The sequence below is a fragment of the Myotis daubentonii genome, chromosome 3 (assembly GCF_963259705.1).
Source record: "Myotis daubentonii chromosome 3, mMyoDau2.1, whole genome shotgun sequence".
Taxonomy (NCBI): Eukaryota; Metazoa; Chordata; class Mammalia; order Chiroptera; family Vespertilionidae; genus Myotis; species Myotis daubentonii.
This window is the reverse complement of record NC_081842.1, coordinates 210,711,061-210,730,700: the sequence shown is the minus strand read 5'-3', so window position 1 is coordinate 210,730,700 and position 19,640 is coordinate 210,711,061. Positions and strand designations below refer to the sequence as shown.

Sequence of the window (19,640 nt, the reverse complement as noted above, 5' to 3'; positions counted from 1 at the left end):
ATGCCAAGAGCAAAAGACAAAGAGAGAATCTTAAAAGCAGCAAGAGAAAGAAACTCAGTTACCTACAAGGAAACACCCATACGACTGTCAACTGATTTCTCAACAGAAACTTTACAGTCCAGAAGGGAGTGGCAAGAAATATTCAAAGTGATGAATACCAAGAACCTACAACCAAGATTACTTTATCCAGCAAAGCTATCATTCAGAATTGAAGGTCAGATAAAGAGCTTCACAGATAAGGAAAAGCTAAAGGAGTTCATCACCACCAAACCAGGATTATATGAAATGCTGAAAGGTATCCTTTAAGAAGAGGAAGAGGAAGAAAAAGGTAAAGATACAAATTATGAACAACAAATATGCATCTATCAACAAGTGAATCTAAGAATCAAGTGAATAAATAATCTGATGAACAGAATGAACTGGTGATTATAATAAAATCATGGACATAGAAAGGGAATGGACTCGCTATTCTTGGGGGGGACAGGGGTGTGGGAGATGCGGGAAGAGACTAGACAAAAATTGTGCACCTATGGATGAGGACAGTGGGGGGGTAAGGGCAGAGGGTGGGGTGGGAACTGGGTGGAGGGGAGCTATTGGGGGGGAAAAAAGAGGAACAAATGTAATAATCTGAACAATAAAGATTTAATAAAATAAAATAAAAAGATTCAAATAAAAAATAAATAAATAAATAAATAAATAAAAATAGCTCCTTGAGAGAACTAAAAACACAGCAATAGTTTGGCCTGTTCCTTTGATCTATTTAGATCCAATTCAAACAAAATAATGAGTTATAATTATTTATTAAACTATCTTCTGCATACAGACTATAACAGATGATCTGGGGTAGCCTCCAATGATCCTCACTTCTTGGTATTTATACATTTGGTCAATCTCTATGTGACCAATAGAATACAGCAGAAAAGACAGTATTCATCTCAGAGATTAGGTTGTAAACGACACCACAGCTTTTGTCTTGGTGTCTATCTCTCTCTCTTTCAGATCATTTATTCTGTGGGAAGCCAGCTGCCCAGTCGTGAGCAGCTCTATGCAGTCCATGTTAGTAAGGAACTCCTCCTGTCAGTTACTTGCTTGAGCTTGGAAGCAGATCCCCCAAGGCCCCATGCCGGGAGCCGGTCCATCCTTGCTGTTTGAAGGGACCTGGCATATATAGCATACGGTTCTTAATATGTTTGCTCACCTTCTTGGCGCTGTGTTTTAACCAAGGTCACCTCTCCAAGAAAGGTTGAATCCCCAGGTAGGGATTTTCCCCTGAAGTTAGGGAGGGAATAAAACCCCTCAACTAAGTGCCAGGCGGGTAATTAATCACTTTAACTACGAACAATCATGCTTAAGCTACATATTCTTTACTCCCTGGAATGGAGATAAGAAACGCCCTAACCTTTGTAATAGAGATTGATAGGATTGAATCAACTGGTATAAATACAGTTGTAACAAAACAGCAAGAGACAACTCAGAACACAGAACTTAGAAGTCAGAACTCAGAAGACAGAACCAAGAGAGACAGAACATAGGCACAGAACCTACACAGAACGTTCTCTAGAGACAGAAGAACTTCGCTGGAGAGAACATGGCAAAAGATCCTGGATAGAAACTGGCCTCAGAACCTAGAGACAGAACCTAGCGAGAGAACATGGCAAAAGATCCTGGACTGAACCTGACTAGAACCTGGTGACTGAACCTGGCTAGAAAACCTGGAAAGAACCTGGCTGGAGAACCTGGACAGAACCTGGCTGGAGAACCTAGCGAGGGAACATGGCCACAGAACCTGGCTGGAGATCCTAACCAGAACTTGGCTGGAGATCCAGACCAGAACTTGGCTGGAGATCCTGGCTGGAGATCCTGGCTAGGCTGCTGATCAACTGAACACTGTCTCCGTGTCCTTCCTTCTTCACCGACTCCGTCTATGCCTTTGGGGACCCCTGGACCCGCTGGGGCTGGACCCCGGCAGCCCCAGTCAAGCCTTCAGGTGACTATCACTTTGGCTGTCAACTGACCGCAACCTCATAAGAGTCCCTGAGCCAGAATCTCCTAGGTAAGCCACTCCCAATTTCGTGACCCTCGGGAACTCTGTGAGATAATAAATGCTGTTTTAAACTAAGATTTGGGGTATTTTTTACGCAACATGGATAACCAATATACTCTCCTTCCCCTCAAGAGTTCAAAATATAGTTTTGTGTGTGTGTTTTTTTAATACATTTCGTTACTGATTTCAGAGAGGAAGGGAAAAGGAGAGATAGAAACATCAATGATGCCCTAACCGGTTTGGCTCAGTGGATAGAGTGTCGGCCTGCAGACTCAAGGGTCCCAGGTTTGATTCCGGTCAAGGGCATGTACCTTGGTTGTGGGCACATCCCCAGTAGGGAGTGTGCAGGAGGCAGCTGGTCGATGTTTCTCTCATCAATGTTTCTAATTCTCTATCCCTTCCTCTCTGTAAGAAATCAATAAAATATATATTTTAAGAAGAAACATCAATGATGAGAAGGAATCATCGACCGACTGCCTACTGCACACCCCCACTGGGAATCAAGCCCGCAACCCAGGCATGTGCCCTTGGCCAGAATCGAACCTGGGACCCTTCAATCCGCAGGCTGATGCTCTATCCACTGAGCCAAGCCGGCCAGGGCAAAATACAGTTTTTTTTAAAAAGACACATACATATAAGCTAAAAATGAAAGACATTAAGTGCCAAATTAGAATTCCAGGCAACATAAACATAAGCTCAGAACAGAAAAATATTTCCTATGGGCTAGAGAGTTGAGAAAAGGTTTCATGAAGGAGCTAGAACTTGAAATGAATCTTAAAGGAGAGGCAAGCTTCTGCTAAGTGGATGGGAATACTCCAGGGAGGAAGAAACAAGTATGACAAAGTGATAGCTTGAAAGAGGAGAGCTCTTGGGAAAAGTTGGGAGATGAAGTGGTGAATTTACATAGGTCAAAAGAAAAAGGGCTCTGAATATCAGACTAAGTTTAGCTTTTATCTTGTAGGCAATAGACAGGCACTGAAAGTTTCTGAAAAGGGAAATAATATAATTAAAGCAGTAATTATGAGAACTTTCTAAAAGGCACTCCTCTTCCTCGGTGAGTTCTCTCTTTGCAGACCCATTAATAAATGCATCTTTACTGGCCTATAATATACATCTCAATTTCACTTTGATGGAAGGATATGAATCACAATAGAATAAAGTGTGTCTACAAAAATCAATTAAAATAGAGAGTTAATTCTAGAATAATTTAAAAACTCTATATCTATTTGCTAGGACATTTTATTTATAATTTTACTATTTAAATTTATATTTTATAATCAATAATCTTCACATTCAAAAACTTTGTGTGACTCCAGGCAAATTCATGTTTGCTGAACATACACTAATTTAAAATAAAGAGTTATTGTAAAACTCTGGAGCAAAATCTAGAAATACTCTCGTGTATGTTGTTCCTTTGTTTTCGTCTTACATGATGTCAGATGTTTAAAAGTCTAAGCATAACACCTTGACCTCTTTGGAGTAGAAATACTACAAAAAAATCAATGAAAAGCAGAATACAAAATTATACCAAAGCACCAACAATGTATTTAGGCTCATGTTCTTCCCTAATTCTGATTGTAAAATTAATTAAGTCCTCATTTTACATTCTCATCATTAAAAGGTCAGACAAAATACATGTCTCCAAAGTAGTTTTTGGAAACACAGGCAGGGTGGGATCTGCTTTCTCAGTAAATACTTACTGTGTGAGAACCGCTGAGTGATCGGGGTTCCAGGATAAGGGTAAGTCCGACTCTCCCACTGAATGTTTCCTTCCTGAACAGCCTTTATGAAACCATGATAACACTGGTGAGCTACACCTAAAGACAAAAGTAACAAAGGCCTCAGCCTAGACACTTCACTTGTAAATCAAATTATTAAAACCATTTAAGTGTTTTATAATTTTATAAAACATAAGTCTCTTTGAAAAACTCCAAATTTCTTTGATTTTTCATTCAAAGAAAGAAAACAGAGACCTGGCCTAGTAGCTTAGTTCATTAGAGCATCGCCCCAATATGCCAAGGTTTCAGGTTCAATCTCCGGTTAGGGCACATACAAGAATCAACCAATAAATACATAAATAAGTGGAACAACAAATCAATGTTTCTCTCTCTCTCTCAAAATCAATAAATAATTTTTTTTTAAAAAGAAAGAAAATAAAATCATAGAGTTTTAAAACTGGAAGATCCAATCCTTTCATTTACCAAGTTCAGGAAGGTTAAATGACTTGCTCAAAGTTACAAAATTAGCTCACTCTGTAACTCTGCTCCCCTTTATGTTATATCATGATGCAACACATCAAAATAACTGGTGTTATTTACTCCAAAGCAAAGGGGCTGGCAGACAATTTAGCTTAGTGATAAAGAGTATGGTAAAACAGTACCTGGAATATAATAGGTGTTCAGTAAATATCTATCATTAGGCCATGGCAACTAAGCATTCTCCATCTTAAACAAGGAGATAATAATTAGTTTATAATGGACTATTATTATTTATAACTGAATTATTTATAATTAAGAAAGTCTGTTTTAAAAAGTCAAAGTGTGCCCAGCTTGTATGGTTCAATGGTTGAGCACTGACCTATGAACCAGGTCATGGTTTGATTCCTGGTCAGGGCACATACCCAGATTGTGAGTTCAATCCCTGGTGGTGGGGAGGGGTGTACAGGAGGCAATCTACTGAGAAGCAACTGACTGATATTCCCCTGTCACATTGATGTTTCTCTTTCCCCCCCCATTCCCCTCTCTCTAGAATCAATGAAGAAAAACAAACAAACAAATATATCCTCAGGTGAGAAAATCCTATATAATAAAAGTCTAGGTGGCGTCACGTATGATGTCATCACAAGATGGCTGGCAGGGGAGGGCAGTTGGGTGCAACCAGGCCAGCAGCGGAGGGCAGCTGGGGGCAACCAGGCTTGCAGTAGAGGGCAGTTGGGGGCGACGAGGCCGGCAGGGAGGGCAGTTGGGGGCAAGATCAGGCCGGCAGGGGAGGGCAGATGGGGGCGACCAGGCTGTGGAGGAGGGCAGGTAGGGGTGACCAGGCCAGCAGGGGAGGGCAGTTGGGAGCGATCTGGCCGGCAGGGAAGCAGTTAGGCATCAATCAGGTTGGCAGGGGAGCGGTTAGGGGGCGATCAGGCTGGCAGGCAGAAGTGGTTAGGGGCAATCAGGCAGGCGAGCGGTTAGGAGCCAGCAGTCCCAGACTGTGAGAGGGATGTCCGACTGTCCAACCCAGCAGTTGGACATCCCCCAAGGGGTCCCAGATTGGAGACGGTGCAGGCCGGGCTGAGGGACACCCCGCCCCCCTGCACGAATTTCGTGCACCGGGCCCCAGTAAATAAGTAAATGCCTGATAATATGTTCATACATGTGATTAGATCAGAGCCCCTCATCCATGATCCTTCCACCTCTATTTAAGAGGTGAAACCATCTATTTCCACAGGGTAGGGAGCCAATCTCTCCTGAAGAGTCCACTAACTCTTCTGACAGAAGCAGGTTGTGCGTACTAGTATTACTTGTTATAAGCAGCTTCAACCAAGCTGGTCCTTAGACCTCCAGGATAGAGTTGGTTAAGTGACAAGATCCACATTCCCCATGAGAACCACTCTGATGCAAGGAAAAGCTTTTGAGGCTGATTCTTACGTACAGGTTTTTCTCTTTCATATTTCTGGCTGCCTTGCTCCACCAGAAAAGAAGCAATTGATAGAACCCTTTAATCAAAGATCATTCAACTGGCTTGGTCATCTTTATTTTTTAAAAAAGGGGTGGGGGCTTTCCACCTAAAATGGAATGAAGCCAAATAACTGCTATCGATTAATTAAAAATAAAATACAGCCAGTAATTTCAACATTTAGCTAAAGTTGAAATCTTGATTAGAAAATAGAGGGGGAGCCGAGGCCGGTTTGGCTCAGTGGATGGAGCGTTGGCCTGCGGACTGGGGGGTCCCAGGTTCGATTCCGGTCGGGGGCGTGTGCCTGGGTTGCGGGCACATCCCCAGTGGGAGATGTGCAGGAGGCAGCTGATCGATGTTTCTCTCCCATCGATGTTTCTAACTGTCTATCTCTCTCCCTTCCTCTCTGTGAAAAGTCGATGGAATATATTAAAAAAAAAAAAGAAAGAAAATAGAGGGGGAAAAGGGGGAAACTCATTTTTAAAAGTAAAAGATATCCATAAGGCCTGTGCTGTTTAGAGATAAAATCAAGGGGTAAATGCTTTCACAAATCCCTATTTGCCACAACTAGCCACTTTGAGAGATAACATGGTATCATCATGGACTTTAAAGACAGACTGCCTGTGAATCTTTGATCCTCCGTTTAGTATCTGTGTGACTGTGGTTAAGTTATTTACCTGTGCCTCACTCAGTTTCCCCATCTATTATAGCTTGCTGAGAGGATTGTAAGCAGTTACAATAGTGCCTGACAATGGTAAGAGCTATATTAATGTTAGCTATTACTGTTATCCCATATCCATCCCTACTTTGCCTGTTCAAGAACAATACAACTTACCAGATCAACTCTAAGAATATGCAGAAGAAAAACTGCAAATTGATTAAATACTATAGTATTCAAGCTGTTCATAAAACTATTCAGGATAAAAAGAAAAGGGAAATGTACAATATTAACTAACACTAAATTTTAGAACCATAGTAAATTTAAGAAAGAAAAGAGAAAAAAGCCCTGGCCAGGTGGCTCAGTTAGTTGGAGCGTCATCCAGTACACCAAAAGGTTGGGGGTTCGATTCCCAGTCAGGGCACATACCTAGGTTGCAGGGTTGATCCCCAGTTGGGATGTGTGTGTGTGGGGGGGGGGGGGGGGGGCAATTGATGTTTCTCCCTCACATCTTTTTTCTCTCTCTCTCTCCCTTTCTCTCTCTCTCCAATCAGTTAAAAAAAAAAAAAAGAAAATTAAGGAGAAAATGAAATTTAGAGTTTAAAAATAATTCATTCAAACGCATTTTAAATAAATAAACAACCTTTCCACATCCCACTGTCCCCCAGTACCTTTGATAAGTCGATACCATTGTTTGCAGACAAGGGCTGCAGTTTTGTGTTCTTGGTATGGTGAAAGAAAGGATAGGATGTATTCCAAAACCTCTTCAGGCAGCTCAGACATGGACCTATTATGTCTAGTCTCCTCAACCTCCAATATTGGTTGGGGCTCCTCATCTTGCTCCATTGTCCCTTCTAGCACAGTTTCTTCTTGGTCCACCGCCATGAAACTGTCATCTTCACTGTCCGAGGAACTGGCCATGACATTCCACTCGACAGCTATCGTGGGAAAGAAACAAACATCAGTATACACTGCTAGCAGCTCTGAAATAACGTAGGCAAGTGCACCCAAGTTGTTCAGGATTTGTTTGAGACCCTCACTATGAAATGTGTTCTCTAGCACTTTTATACACTAGTTGTGAGCCACCTTAATTTGAGAGGCACAGCTCAAGCACCAAGCCCATCACAAATAACTAACAATCCCTTAAGGCTTCTGGTTGTATTTTTTTCTCTCCACTGAAAACTATGATAGGTACAACTATACTAGTAAAGCCAGAAAACAGGTTCTCTAACAATTCCCCTGACTCAAGGATCTGACTGGAAGATAGCAAAGGGAATAACAATTAGCCTCCCTTAGCCAGTAACATAATTTAAGACCTCACACTCAGAAGGAAAAACTAACTGCGGTGCTACAAAGAGTAATAAGAATGTTCTGAGGCCCTAGCCGGTTTTGCTCAGTGAATAGAGCCTCTGCTTGCGGACTGAAGGGTCCTGGGTTTGATTTCGGCCAAGGGCACATACCCAGGTTGCAGGCTCAATCCCCAGTAGGGAGCATGCAGGAGGCAGCCAATCAATGATTCTCATCATTGATGTTTCTATCTCTCCCTTTTCCTTCCTCTGAAATCAATAAAAATATATTTTTTTTAAAGAATATTCTGTCCTAGCTGGTTTGGCTCAGTGGATAGAGCATTGGCCTGTGGACTGAAGGGTCGCAGGTTCGATTCCAATCAAGGGCATATGCCTGGGTTGCAGGCTTGATCCCCAGTAGGGGGCATGCAGGAAGCAGTCGATCAATGAGTCTCTCTCATCACTGATGTTGCTGTCTCTCTCTCCCTCTCCCTTCCTCTCTGAAGTCAATAAAAATATATTTAAAAAAGAGAATATGGGAGAACCAAGATGGCGGCATAGGTTAACGCCGGAGTTTGCTGCTTTGAACAACTACTTCAAAAGTGAAACTAAAACACGGAACGAACATCACCCAGAACCACAGGAACGCTGGCTGAGTGGAAGTCCTACAACTAGGAGGAAAGAGAAACGCATACGGACACTCAGAGGAGGCGCAGTGCTGAAGTCAAATTCTGAGGTGCGGAGTGCGCGGAGCGGGCTGGCGGCGGAGGGCGCGGTTGGCGTTATCAATCGGGAGGGAGTCGCAGACTCTGAGCTCCAGATCCGGGAGAGTCTTTAGGGACCCAGACTCAAACGGGAGAAGCGGGACTGTCTGGCTTCGGTCAGAGCGAGTGCAGCTTTCTCTCCGAGCTTTGCAGCGGGTGCTGGGACTCAGAGAGGCAGAGCCCCTGGGGACAGGACTGAGAGCCGCCATAACTGCTCTCTCTGGCCCACCCTGTTGATCCTGTGCGACCCGCCCTGCCCACGCCCTGCACAGAGGCATTTGCCGGATAGCCTCAGGCAAAGGCTAGATTAGCACCTCCCTAGAGGACAGAAGTTCTCTCACTGCTGACACAGCTGATTCTCATAGCCACTTGGCCTGGAGGTCAAACCCTCCCTGGAATTAGCTACAACAATCAAGATTTATCTATAAGACTGCGAACAAAGACCACTAGGGGGTGCACCAAGGAAGCATAACAAAATGCGGAGACAAAGAAACAGGACAAAATTGTCAATGGAAGAAATAGAGTTCAGAACCACACTTTTAAGGTCTCTCAAGAACTGTTTAGAAGCTGCCGATAAACTTAATGAGATCTACACGAAAACAAATAAGACCCTCGATCTTATATTGGGGAACCAACTAGAAATTAAGCACACACGGACTGAAATAACGAATATTATACAGACGCCCGACAGCAGACCAGAGGAGCGCAAGAATCAAGTCAATGATTTGAAATGCGAGGAAGCAAAAAAACATCCAACCGGAAAAGCAAAATGAAAAAAGAATCCAAAAATGCGAGGATAGTGTAAGGAGCCTCTGGGACAGCTTCAAGCGTACCAACATCAGAATTATAGGGGTGCCAGAAGATGAGAGAGAGCAAGATATTGAAAACCTATTTGAAGAAATAATGACAGAAAACTTCCCCCACCTGGTGAAAGAAATGGACTTACAGGTCCAAGAAGCGCAGAGAACCCCAAACAAAAGGAATCCAAAGAGGACCACACCAAGACACATCATAATTAAAATGCCAAGAGCAAAAGATAAAGAGAGAATCTTAAAAACAGCAAGAGAAAGAAACTCAGTTACCTACAAGGGAATACCCATACGACTGTCAGCTGATTTCTCAACAGAAACTTTGCAGGCCAGAAGGGAGTGGCAAGAAATATTCAAAGTGATGAATACCAAGAACCTACAACCAAGATTACTTTATCCAGCAAAGCTATCATTCAGAATTGAAGGTCAGATAAAGAGCTTCACAGATAAGGAAAAGCTAAAGGAGTTCATCACCACCAAACCAGGATTATATGAAATGCTGAAAGGTATCCTTTAAGAAGAGGAAGAGGAAGAAAAAGGTAAAGATACAAATTATGAACAACAAATATGCATCTATCAACAAGTGAATCTAAGAATCAAGTGAATAAATAATCTGATGAAAAGAATGAACTGTTGATTATAATAGAATCAGGGACATAGAAAGGGAATGGACTGACTATTCTTGGGGGGGAAAGGGGTGTGGGAGATGTGGGAAGAGACTGGACAAAAATCGTGCACCTATGGATGAGGACAGTGGGTGGGGAGTGAGGGCGGAGGGTGGGGCGGGAACTGGGAGGAGGGGAGTTATGGGGGGAAAAAAAGGGAACAAATGTAATAATCTGAACAATAAAGATTTAATTAAAAAAAAAAAGAGAATATTCTGAGGATGTGATTTTAGATATAATAGTTTTTCTAGCTTTTACACAAGACAATTCACTTAAGAGGATAATAAATAGTACAAGAATAGGTCTAACTAGCTAAAATACCAAATAACAGCAATATTTATACTAGAAAACATCATAACAGATCCAGGAAGTAAAAAACTGGAAATAATACAAATGCCCCTCAACAATAGAACACATAAATGTGGCACATTCACAATGGAATGCTCAATGGCCCAATGGATAAAGCATCAGCCTGAAAACTGAAGGGTTCCGGGTTTGATTCCGGTCAAGGGCACATACAACAAGGAGCCACAGGTAAACACACAGGTAAGTCTCAACATAATATTGAGCAAGAAAAATTAAAAGAGTACATACTACATGACCATGCTTATGTCAAATTCAAAATTAGGCAAAATTAAGCTGTTGCAAGTGAGGGTAGTGGGTTACTTTTGGTAACTATTGGGAAGCTCCTGGGGGTGCTGGTAAAGTTGTTTCCTGATTGGGTAATGGTTACATAGATGGGTTCAGTTTGTGAAAAATTCACCAAGCTGGATACGTAATGCACTTCTCTAAAGTTTACTAAAACACGCCATGATCAAGTTACCTCTAGTAGAGGTAATTAATTTTAAAAATTATTATGGGTGATTTTAAATTTTCTTCTTTGTGCTATCATCTGTATTCCCTAAATTTTCTACAAAGAGAACATGTTAAAAACATACACACAGGGCTCAGCCAGTGTGTCCCAGTGGTTGAGCGTAGAGCTATGAACCAGGAGGTCAGGGTTCAACTCCCAGTCAGAGCACATGCCAGGGTTGTGGGCTTGATCCTCAGTAGAAAGCATGCAGGAAGCAGCCAATCAATTATTTTCTCTCATCATTGATGTCTCTCTATCCCCCTCTCTCTTCCTCTCTGAAATCAATAAAAATATATATTTTAAAAAACATACACACCGCCCTAGCCCATTTGGCTCAATGGATAAAGCCATCAGCCTGAAAACTGAAGGGTTCCGGGTTTGATTCCCATCAAGGGCACATGCCCAGGTTGCAATCACCAGTAGGGGGCGTGCAGGAAACAGCCAATCAGTGATTCTCTCTCATGACTGATATTTCTCTCTCTCCCTCTCCCTTCCTCTCTGAAAAAAATATATTTTAAAAAAACCTGGAAGAATGAGCACATTCAAGAAAATGAAAACATAAAACTAATGAAATTGCTTCCAAGACAATTTATCTACAAATTAGCTCATGATACTGCAATGTGTCTTAGAAAGGGGTGCTAGAATCTTGATGATGATGAACAATTGGCTAACTGGAAGTAGTGGAGCAGTCTAAATCCTCCCAGTTGGGGGAAGAGGGGGTAGTGGTGAAGAAAGGACACCAGCAATTCCCTCCATTCCCCCAAAGTTAAGAAGTACTGTCATAGATAAACTGTAAGTTGCATTAGATCAGCGGTTCTCAACCTGTGGGTCGTAACGTCTTTGGGGGTCGAACGACCCTTTCACAGGGTCGCCTAAGACCATCGGAAAACACAAATATAATTACATATTGTGTTTGTGATTAATCATTATGCTTTAATTTTGTTCAATTTGTAACCATGAAATTGGGGTCACCACAACATGAGGAACTGTAATAAAGGGTCACGGCATTAGGAAGGTTGAGAACCGCTGTATTAGATAAAGGATCCTAGGTAGTTAGCCCCATCTGACCCACTATGGGTGAGCTGTTTTTCCCACACTTAACTGCTAGAGGGAAGGCCTTTCCATTTCCAGCCCTAACTTCTATCCAAAAAAATATAATCATGTAAAATATAAAACAAAAATTTGAATTTTTTCCTGGCCAAAAAAAAAAAAAAAGCTGCCCTTTTCTACTGGAAAAAAAAAATTACTTCCTATATTCCCTCTTATTCTTTCCCCTCAAGTTATTTTTTATCTCCCATTGGCTATCTTCCCAAATTTATTGATTTTTCTCATATTTTTAACATCTACTCAGCCCTGAAATTCACCAAAGACTCCAGAAAAACCAATTCCTTGAGTTTGGCTGTATTTTTCACATTTCAGTTAATCACAGAATCTCAAATACAGATGTTTCTTATACAACTTTTTTTTTTTTTTAATTCTCACCGGAGGATATTTTTCCATTGATTTTTAGAGAGTGGAAAGGGGGAGGGAAAGACAGAGAGAAATATCAATGTGAGAGAAACACATCAATTGGTTGCCTTGTGTATGTGCCCTGACCACGTCCGGGGAGAAGCCTGCAACCTAGGTACATGCTCTTGACTGGAATCGAACCCGGGACCCTTAGGTCCATAGGCCGACGCTCTAGCCCAGCCGTGGGCAAACTACGGCCCACGGGCCGGATCCAGCCCATTTGAAATGAATAAAACTAAAAAAAAAAAAAGACCGTACCCTTTTATGTAATGATGTTTACTTTGAATTTATATTAGTTCACACAAACACTCCATCCATGCTTTTGTTCCGGCCCTCCGGTCCAGTTTAAGAACCCATTGTGGCCCTCGAGTCAAAAAGTTTGCCCACCCCTGCTCTAGCCACTGAGCCAAACTGGTTAGGGCTCCTATACAATATTTTGACAGATTGTGAGCCTAGGGTCTGCTTCAGAACAAACTGAATCATAAAAACTGCAAAAGGATATTTTCATTACTATTTTTACCCCCCAAACAAAATAAATCTGTTTGGCTCCATAAAACAATTTACTTCTTTTCCAAATCTCAAATTAGCAAATCCAAAGAAAGGGCTCACACTTTTGTTAAATCGTTTTAAGCAATTGTCACCATTCAACCATTTCACTGCCTACACAAGCATCAAACCCTATGCCCCTGAGAGCACGCCTGCTATCTTGGCCCTGAACACAGATGCCAAAGAGAACACAGGGATGGGCTCAGATGCAATGCCTCTGTAATTACATGCGCAGCATCAATTCGCACAGCCCTTCATTTTCACTTTCTTGATTAGGTAATGAAATCATCACTTATATTCCCAGAGGACATAGAGGCATTCCGAAACAGTTTTTCATTTTTTCATGCCAAAAGAAGCCCTACAAAACATTTCACATGTAAGCGTATTTATTTAATGAATGTGATTTTCATGAAAAGCCTTTAAAAGAAATTTTCTCACCCTTCACATTTGTGTTAGGCCTTCTCCGTTTCACCAAAGTGAGAAACCACAATTTGAAGTCAACTTACTGGACTACTGAGGGCAGAGACCATTTGCCTAGGCACCTGTCTTTCTAGCACTAGACACTGAAATGAGCCAAGGTTTATGGACATTTCTACTCACAAAACCCTTGTGCTGACTTCACATTATTTTATAATAGAAATGACATCATTAGTACATCCAGGAAATAGCAGATCCTACCCTTATATGTCACTGGATGTTGTCAAGATATTTTATTGGTCAGAATGAGTATACTTCTATGGTTCCTTGAATTTTGACCTTTTAAGGTGTACACTGGCTGGCCTGAGAGTCTGCTGCCAGACTCATGACCCATACCACACCCAATGCCCCCTTGCTAATTCAAGAAGAATGGTACTGAAGAAACCACTTATTAGGCCCAATAGTATTTTTTCCTTTGAAAAAATTACTATACTACATCAACTACATTCAAACCAGTTTTGAAAATCCTTCTGAAGTACAAATTAAGGTTAAGATTCTGAGACCAGGAGATTTGGCTACTGTTTCTAGCTGCAATGTTATGTGACCCAGCTAAGTAACACAGAGTAAGATAGGAAAACCACTTTATCCCTAAGTAATGAAAGTTCCCTACCTACTTCATAAAGATTTTATAAGAATAGCAGATATCAACAAACTACTCTGAACTCAGAAGAAGTACGTTGTAAAGAGTTAAAATAGATTCAAAGAAATTCAAGATGGGAATGAGAGTACTTTGTTTTTCACTTAAAAGTAATTGCTAGCCCCAACCAGTTTGGCTCAATAGAGAGAGCGTCGGCCTGCGGACTCAAGGGTCCCAGGTTCGATTCCAGTCAAGGGCATGTACCTTGGCTGCAGGCACATCCCCAGTAGGGAATGTGCAGGAGGCAGCTGATCAATGTTTCTCTCTCATCGATGTTTCTAACTCTCTATCCCTCTCCCTTCCTCTCTGTAAAAAATCAATAAAATATATTTTTTTAAAAAGTAATTGCTAGTCCTAGTATAATATTTGATTAATCGTGCTGTGATTTCTGTACAACTGGACATTTGACGATCCTCTTGGAGTAAACACATCTTTCTGAAAATCAGAATACACTTTACTGACCTAAAGGGAAGCTGAAGATTTAAAATGCAATCAAACTTACAATCTCAAAAAGTTAAAAAATGCAATTAAGGGAACTTACTGACAGTAAAACAGAGCACTCAGACCCAACTAAGGAATGCATGGCTGGACTGAATGGGAAGCACCCAGTCATCCCTCAGCATGAGGACTTCTGCAGTTTCAGGGCAAAGCAGCAACCTTGCACAGATACCATTAAAAGCTCATGAAATTACTCACCTCAGCAGCACTGACCTGAGTTTAAAAGTATTAAATGTTACTCTTGAAAATATAAATAACTGTCGAGTGAGGATTTAAAGACCACAATATGATTCACTCTAAGATGATAATAAACCTTCGTATTAATATACTATTATTACCATCATTGTACTAAGTCAAATGAAAAAGTTATTAAAAAGTGGGAAATGGCCGAAACTGGTTTGGCTCAGTGGATAGAGCGTCGGCCTGCGGACTGAAGGGTCCCGGGTTCGATTCCGGTCAAGGGCATGTGCCTGGGTTGCGGGCATATCCCCAGTGGGGGATGTGCAGGAGGCAGCTGATCGATGTTTCTCTCTCATCGATGTTTCTAACTCTCTCTCTCTCTCCCTTCCTCTCTGTAAAAAATCAATAAAATATATTTTTTAAAAAAAAGTGGGAAATGATGCCGTAGCCTGTTTGGCCCAGTGGATAGAGCATCGGCCTGCAGACTGAAAGGTTCCAGGTTCGATTCTGGTCAAGGGCATGTACCTTGGTTGCAGGCACATCCCCAGTAGGGGGTGTGCAGCAGACAGCTGATTGATGTTTCTCTCTCATCAATGTTTCGAACTCTCTATCCCTCTCCCTTCCTCTCTGTAAAAAATCAATAAAATATATTTTTTAAAAAGTGGGAAATGGTAAAATATAAATTTCTACCTTACTGCAGGCATTCAACAAACATAAAAGGAATATCTGCAATATGTGAAAATACTGTGCTTAGATTCCCACGGGAATTACAAAAAGAAGATAAGCCACTATTTCCTCTCAAAGAGAGTAGCCCAGTTAGAGCCAAAGACAGATGTGTGATACCAAATGAGAAGCTTTAATAGTCCAGGAAAGAAAGCGATGGCTTCCAACTAGGGTGAGAAGGAAGTTAAACAGAGGCAAGCATTTGAGCTCTGAAGAATAGTAGGATTCAGAGATGAAGTGGGAGAAGGTAAACGGATAAAAGATTTTAAAATAACTGTCCCTTGTACCGATATTCCTTGCCACTTACAGAATTACCTTTAGGACAAAAGGTAAAAACTATTTTTTACTCCATGAGTGATTTATCACACGCACATACTACTTAATATTTTATCTACATTAACAGAAGCTCATAATCTGAGACTCCTTAGATCACGACAGTCAATGTTTTGACAAAAAAAATCTAGAAATAGAATAATTTGGCATAACTATTGTTGCTATCAGAAAACTGTGAGCTATTTTGACAAGCAAATTCAGAGAGCTATTTCTATAAAGCATTCCAAATTTAATAACAGATATCAGCTGTAGTGAGGGTTTTTTGTTGTTCTTAATCCTCACCCAAGGATCTAAAAATCAATTTTTCCATTGATTTTTAGAGAATGGAAAGGAGAGGGAGAGACAGAGAGAAACATCAATGTGAGAGAGACACATCGATTGCTTGCTGCCCACATGCACCCTGACCAGGGCTGGGGATCGAGCCTGCAACTGAGATACGTGCCCTTGACTGGAATCGAACCCGGGATCCTTCAGTCCACAGGCTGACGCTCTCTCTACTGAGCCAAACTAGCTAGGGCTGCAACAGGTTTTTTCAATGATTAAATTCATCAATATGTTATACCAATGGTCAGCAAACTCATTAGTCAACAAAGCCAAATACCAACAGTACAACGATTGAAATTTCTTTTGAGAGCCAAATTTTTTAAACTTAAACTACATAGGTAGGTACATTGTTATTAACTTAATTAGGGTACTCCTAAGGCTTAGGAAGAGCCACACTCAAGGGGCCAACGAGCTGCACGTGGCTCGCGAGCCGCAGTTTGCCGACCACGGTGTTATACAATTAAATTTTCCCTTAATGAAATAAAAAAATAATTTCCATAAACTATGCAGCAGTATACTTTATCATTGTTTACAATGGCTGATATTAAATGAAACCACTTTATGACTATTACAGAGTAGTAGCAGAAATGGACCAATTCTCAGAGCCATTCTCTATATTCATGTGTAGCAGCCAAAGAATAACTAAGCACAAATGGTCAAGGAAAACATAGCAGCCAAAGAATTACTAAGCACAAATGGTCAAGGAAAATGTAGCAGCCAAAGAATTGCTAAGCATAAATGGTCAAGGAAAATGTACTACTTTCGATCATCAATGGAGATATTCTAGGTTCTGCAAATTCTATATGGAGAACCACACATTTTAGGTTCAGGAAAATGTTTCATTTGGTAGAAAAAGTGTAATGTAACTGTAATATCCAAATTTACATTTTATGGAAGCTTGCATATTTAGATTTTAATATACAAAGTATAGAATAATTCTGATTCTAATAATTTTTTAAAGTATATTTTTATTGATTTCAGAGAGGAAGGGAAAGGGGGAGAGAGAGAAATATCAATGATGAGAGAATTACTGATCAGCTGCCTCCTGCATGCCCCCCACTAGGGACTGAGCCTACAACCAGAGCATGCCCCCTTGACCAGAACTGAACTTGGGACCCTTCAGTCCGCAGGCTGATGCTCTATCCACTGATATTCTCTCTCATCATTGATACTTCTGTCTCTCTCTCCCTCTCCCTTCCTCTCTGAAATCAATAATTTTTTTTAGAAGAAAATAAGAAAAATGCAAAAGGGGCAAATAATTACACTGTAACAGTGTATTAACTCAAAACTGACTGCATCCGGCAGCAGAAATATTCAGAGCACAACTATCTCTTCCTCTATGCTCCCACAATACTAAGTATCTGCCTGCATACTAGCAATTACTATACACTAGTCCCCCCTTATTTGCTGGGGATATATTCCAAGACCCCAGTGGATACCTGAAACTTCAGGTAGTGTCAAACACAATATATACTATGTTTTTTCCTATGTGTACATGCCTATGATAAACTTTAATTTATAAGTTAGGCACAATAAGAAATTAACAACAATCATCCTATCTAATAAAAGAGAAACATGGTAATTAGCGTACGACCGCTACCCTTCCCATTGGCTAATCAGCGAGATATGCAAATTAACTGCCAGCCAAGATGGCGGCCGGCAGCCAGGCAGCTTAAACTGAACATGAGGCTTGCTTGCTTCAGTGACGGAGGACTCCAACGTTCCCTGCCTGCCTTGCCGGCCTCTGAGCCTGCAGTTTAAGAAACATTTTAACAAATATAGAAGCTAAACAAAACCCCAGAAACCTGCTTTCAGTGAGCCGGGATCTCAGAGCTGGAGTTATACATTGTTTCGATTATAGAACCAAAACAAACCAGATACCTGCTTTCAGCAGCAGAAGCCTCAGAGCTAGAGCCTCAGAGCCAAAGCTGGCCCAGAATAATAATAAAAAAAAAAAAAAACAAAGAAAAAAAGGAGCAGTTGGGAGCTTCCGTCACCCGCCAGCCTGAAAACAGCCCTCAGCCCCTCACCCAGGCTAGCCAGGCACCCCAGTGGGGACCCCCACCCTGAAGGGTGTGTGACCAGCTGCAAACAGCCATCATCCCCTCACCCAGGCTGGTCAGGCACCCCAGTGGGGATCCCCACCCTGGTCCAGGACACCCTTCAGGGCAAACCAGCCAGCCCCACCCATGCACCAGGCCTCTATCCTATATAGTAAAAGGGTAATATGCCTCCCAGCACCAGGATCAGCGGAGCCGTGAGGCCTCCCAGCATGGGATCAGCAGAGCCGAGAGGCCTCCCGGCACTGAGATCAGCGTGACAGGGGGCAGCGCCCAAACCCCCTGATCGCCCTGCAGCTCTGTGTGTGACAGGGGGTGGAGCCACAACCTCCCTATCCGCCCTGCTCTGTTCGTGACAGGGGAAGGCGCCCCAACCTCCTGATCAGCCCTGCTCTGTGCCTGATACGGGGGAGCTCCCCAACCCCCTGATCGTCCTGCGGCTCTGTGTGTGACAGGGTGCGGCGCCCCAACCACCCCCCTCCCCCAACGGGCCCTGCTCTGTGTGTGACAGGGTAGAGCCATAACTTCCCCATCGACCCTGCCTTGAGTGTGACAGGGGGCGGTGCCCCAACCCCCCATTCGGCCCTACCCTGAGCGTGACTGAGGGTGGCATTGCAACCTCCCAATCCGCCCTGCTCTGTGAATGACAGGGGGCAGCGCCCCAATCCCCCATCGGCCCTGCTCTGAGCCCGACCAGGGGCTGCACCTAGGGATTGGGCCTGCCCTCTGCCACCCGGGAGCAGGCCTAAGCCAGCAGGGCGTTATCTCCCGAGGGGTCCCAGACTGCGAGAGGGCACAGGACAGGCTGAGGGACCCCGCTTTCCCCCCGAGTGCACAAATTTTTGTGCACCGGGCCTCTAGTCCTATCTAATAAAAGAGAAAAATGGTAATTGGCGTACGAGCTACCCTTTTCATTGGCTAATCAGGGCTATATGCAAATTAACTGCCAACTAAGATTGGCAGTTAACTGCCAACAAGATGGCGGCTAATTTGCATATGTAGGCACAATGCAGGGAGGCGAAAGGGAAAGCAGGAAGAAGCCCCCTGCCACTGACAGTGATCGGAAACCCAGGGGGGAGCTAAGAGCTGGGGGGCAGGGCCAAGGCAGCCCTGGGGCCGCCTTGGCCCTGCCCCCCAGCCATGATCGGAGAATCAGGCGCCTTTGCTGCCCTGGCCAGTGATAGCAGGAAGTAGGGGTGGAGCCAGCGATGGGAGCTGGGCATGGTCGAAGCTGGCAGTCCCGGGAGCTAGGGGTCCCTTGCCTGGGCCTAAAGCGAAACCCACGATCGCGGGGCCGCTGCAGCTGCGGGTCCACGCTGCCCGAGCCGGATGCCTAGGCCAGAGGCATTAGGCCTGGGCAGGGGTGGAGCCTGCAACCGCGGGGAGCTGGGGGTCCCCTGCCCAGGCCTGACACCTCTGCCAGAGGCCTCAGGCCTGGTCAAGGGGCCGATCTGGTGATTGGTGATCAGAGGGTGATGAGGGTCAACTCCTCTGGCCGAGGCATCAGGCCTGGGCGGGGGGCTGGGGGGCGGAGCCAGGGATTGGGGGGATATGATGGTCCCCTTGCCTAGGCCTGAAGCCTGGGTCAGAGGCGTCAGGCTTGGGCGG

The 19,640-nt window shown here is 43.1% G+C and overlaps 1 protein-coding gene across 5 annotated transcripts in view; it reads right to left on the bottom strand.

Annotated features, from left to right (window-relative positions):
- FBXO42 (F-box protein 42) overlaps positions 1-19,640 on the bottom strand; it is a 95,131-nt gene that overhangs the window by 57,352 nt on the left and 18,139 nt on the right. For 3 of the 5 annotated variants that reach the window (XM_059691117.1, XM_059691114.1, XM_059691113.1), the window contains 2 exons: positions 7,040-7,306; positions 3,745-3,861 (listed from right to left, as the gene is read on the bottom strand). In XM_059691117.1, coding sequence (XP_059547100.1) covers positions 3,745-3,861; positions 7,040-7,289 — 367 coding nt within the window. In that variant the 5' untranslated portion in view covers positions 7,290-7,306. Of the gene's footprint in view, positions 1-3,744; positions 3,862-4,424; positions 4,489-7,039; positions 7,307-19,640 lie in introns of those variants that run through there. The other 2 variants (XM_059691116.1, XM_059691115.1) reach the window with 2 other exon arrangements.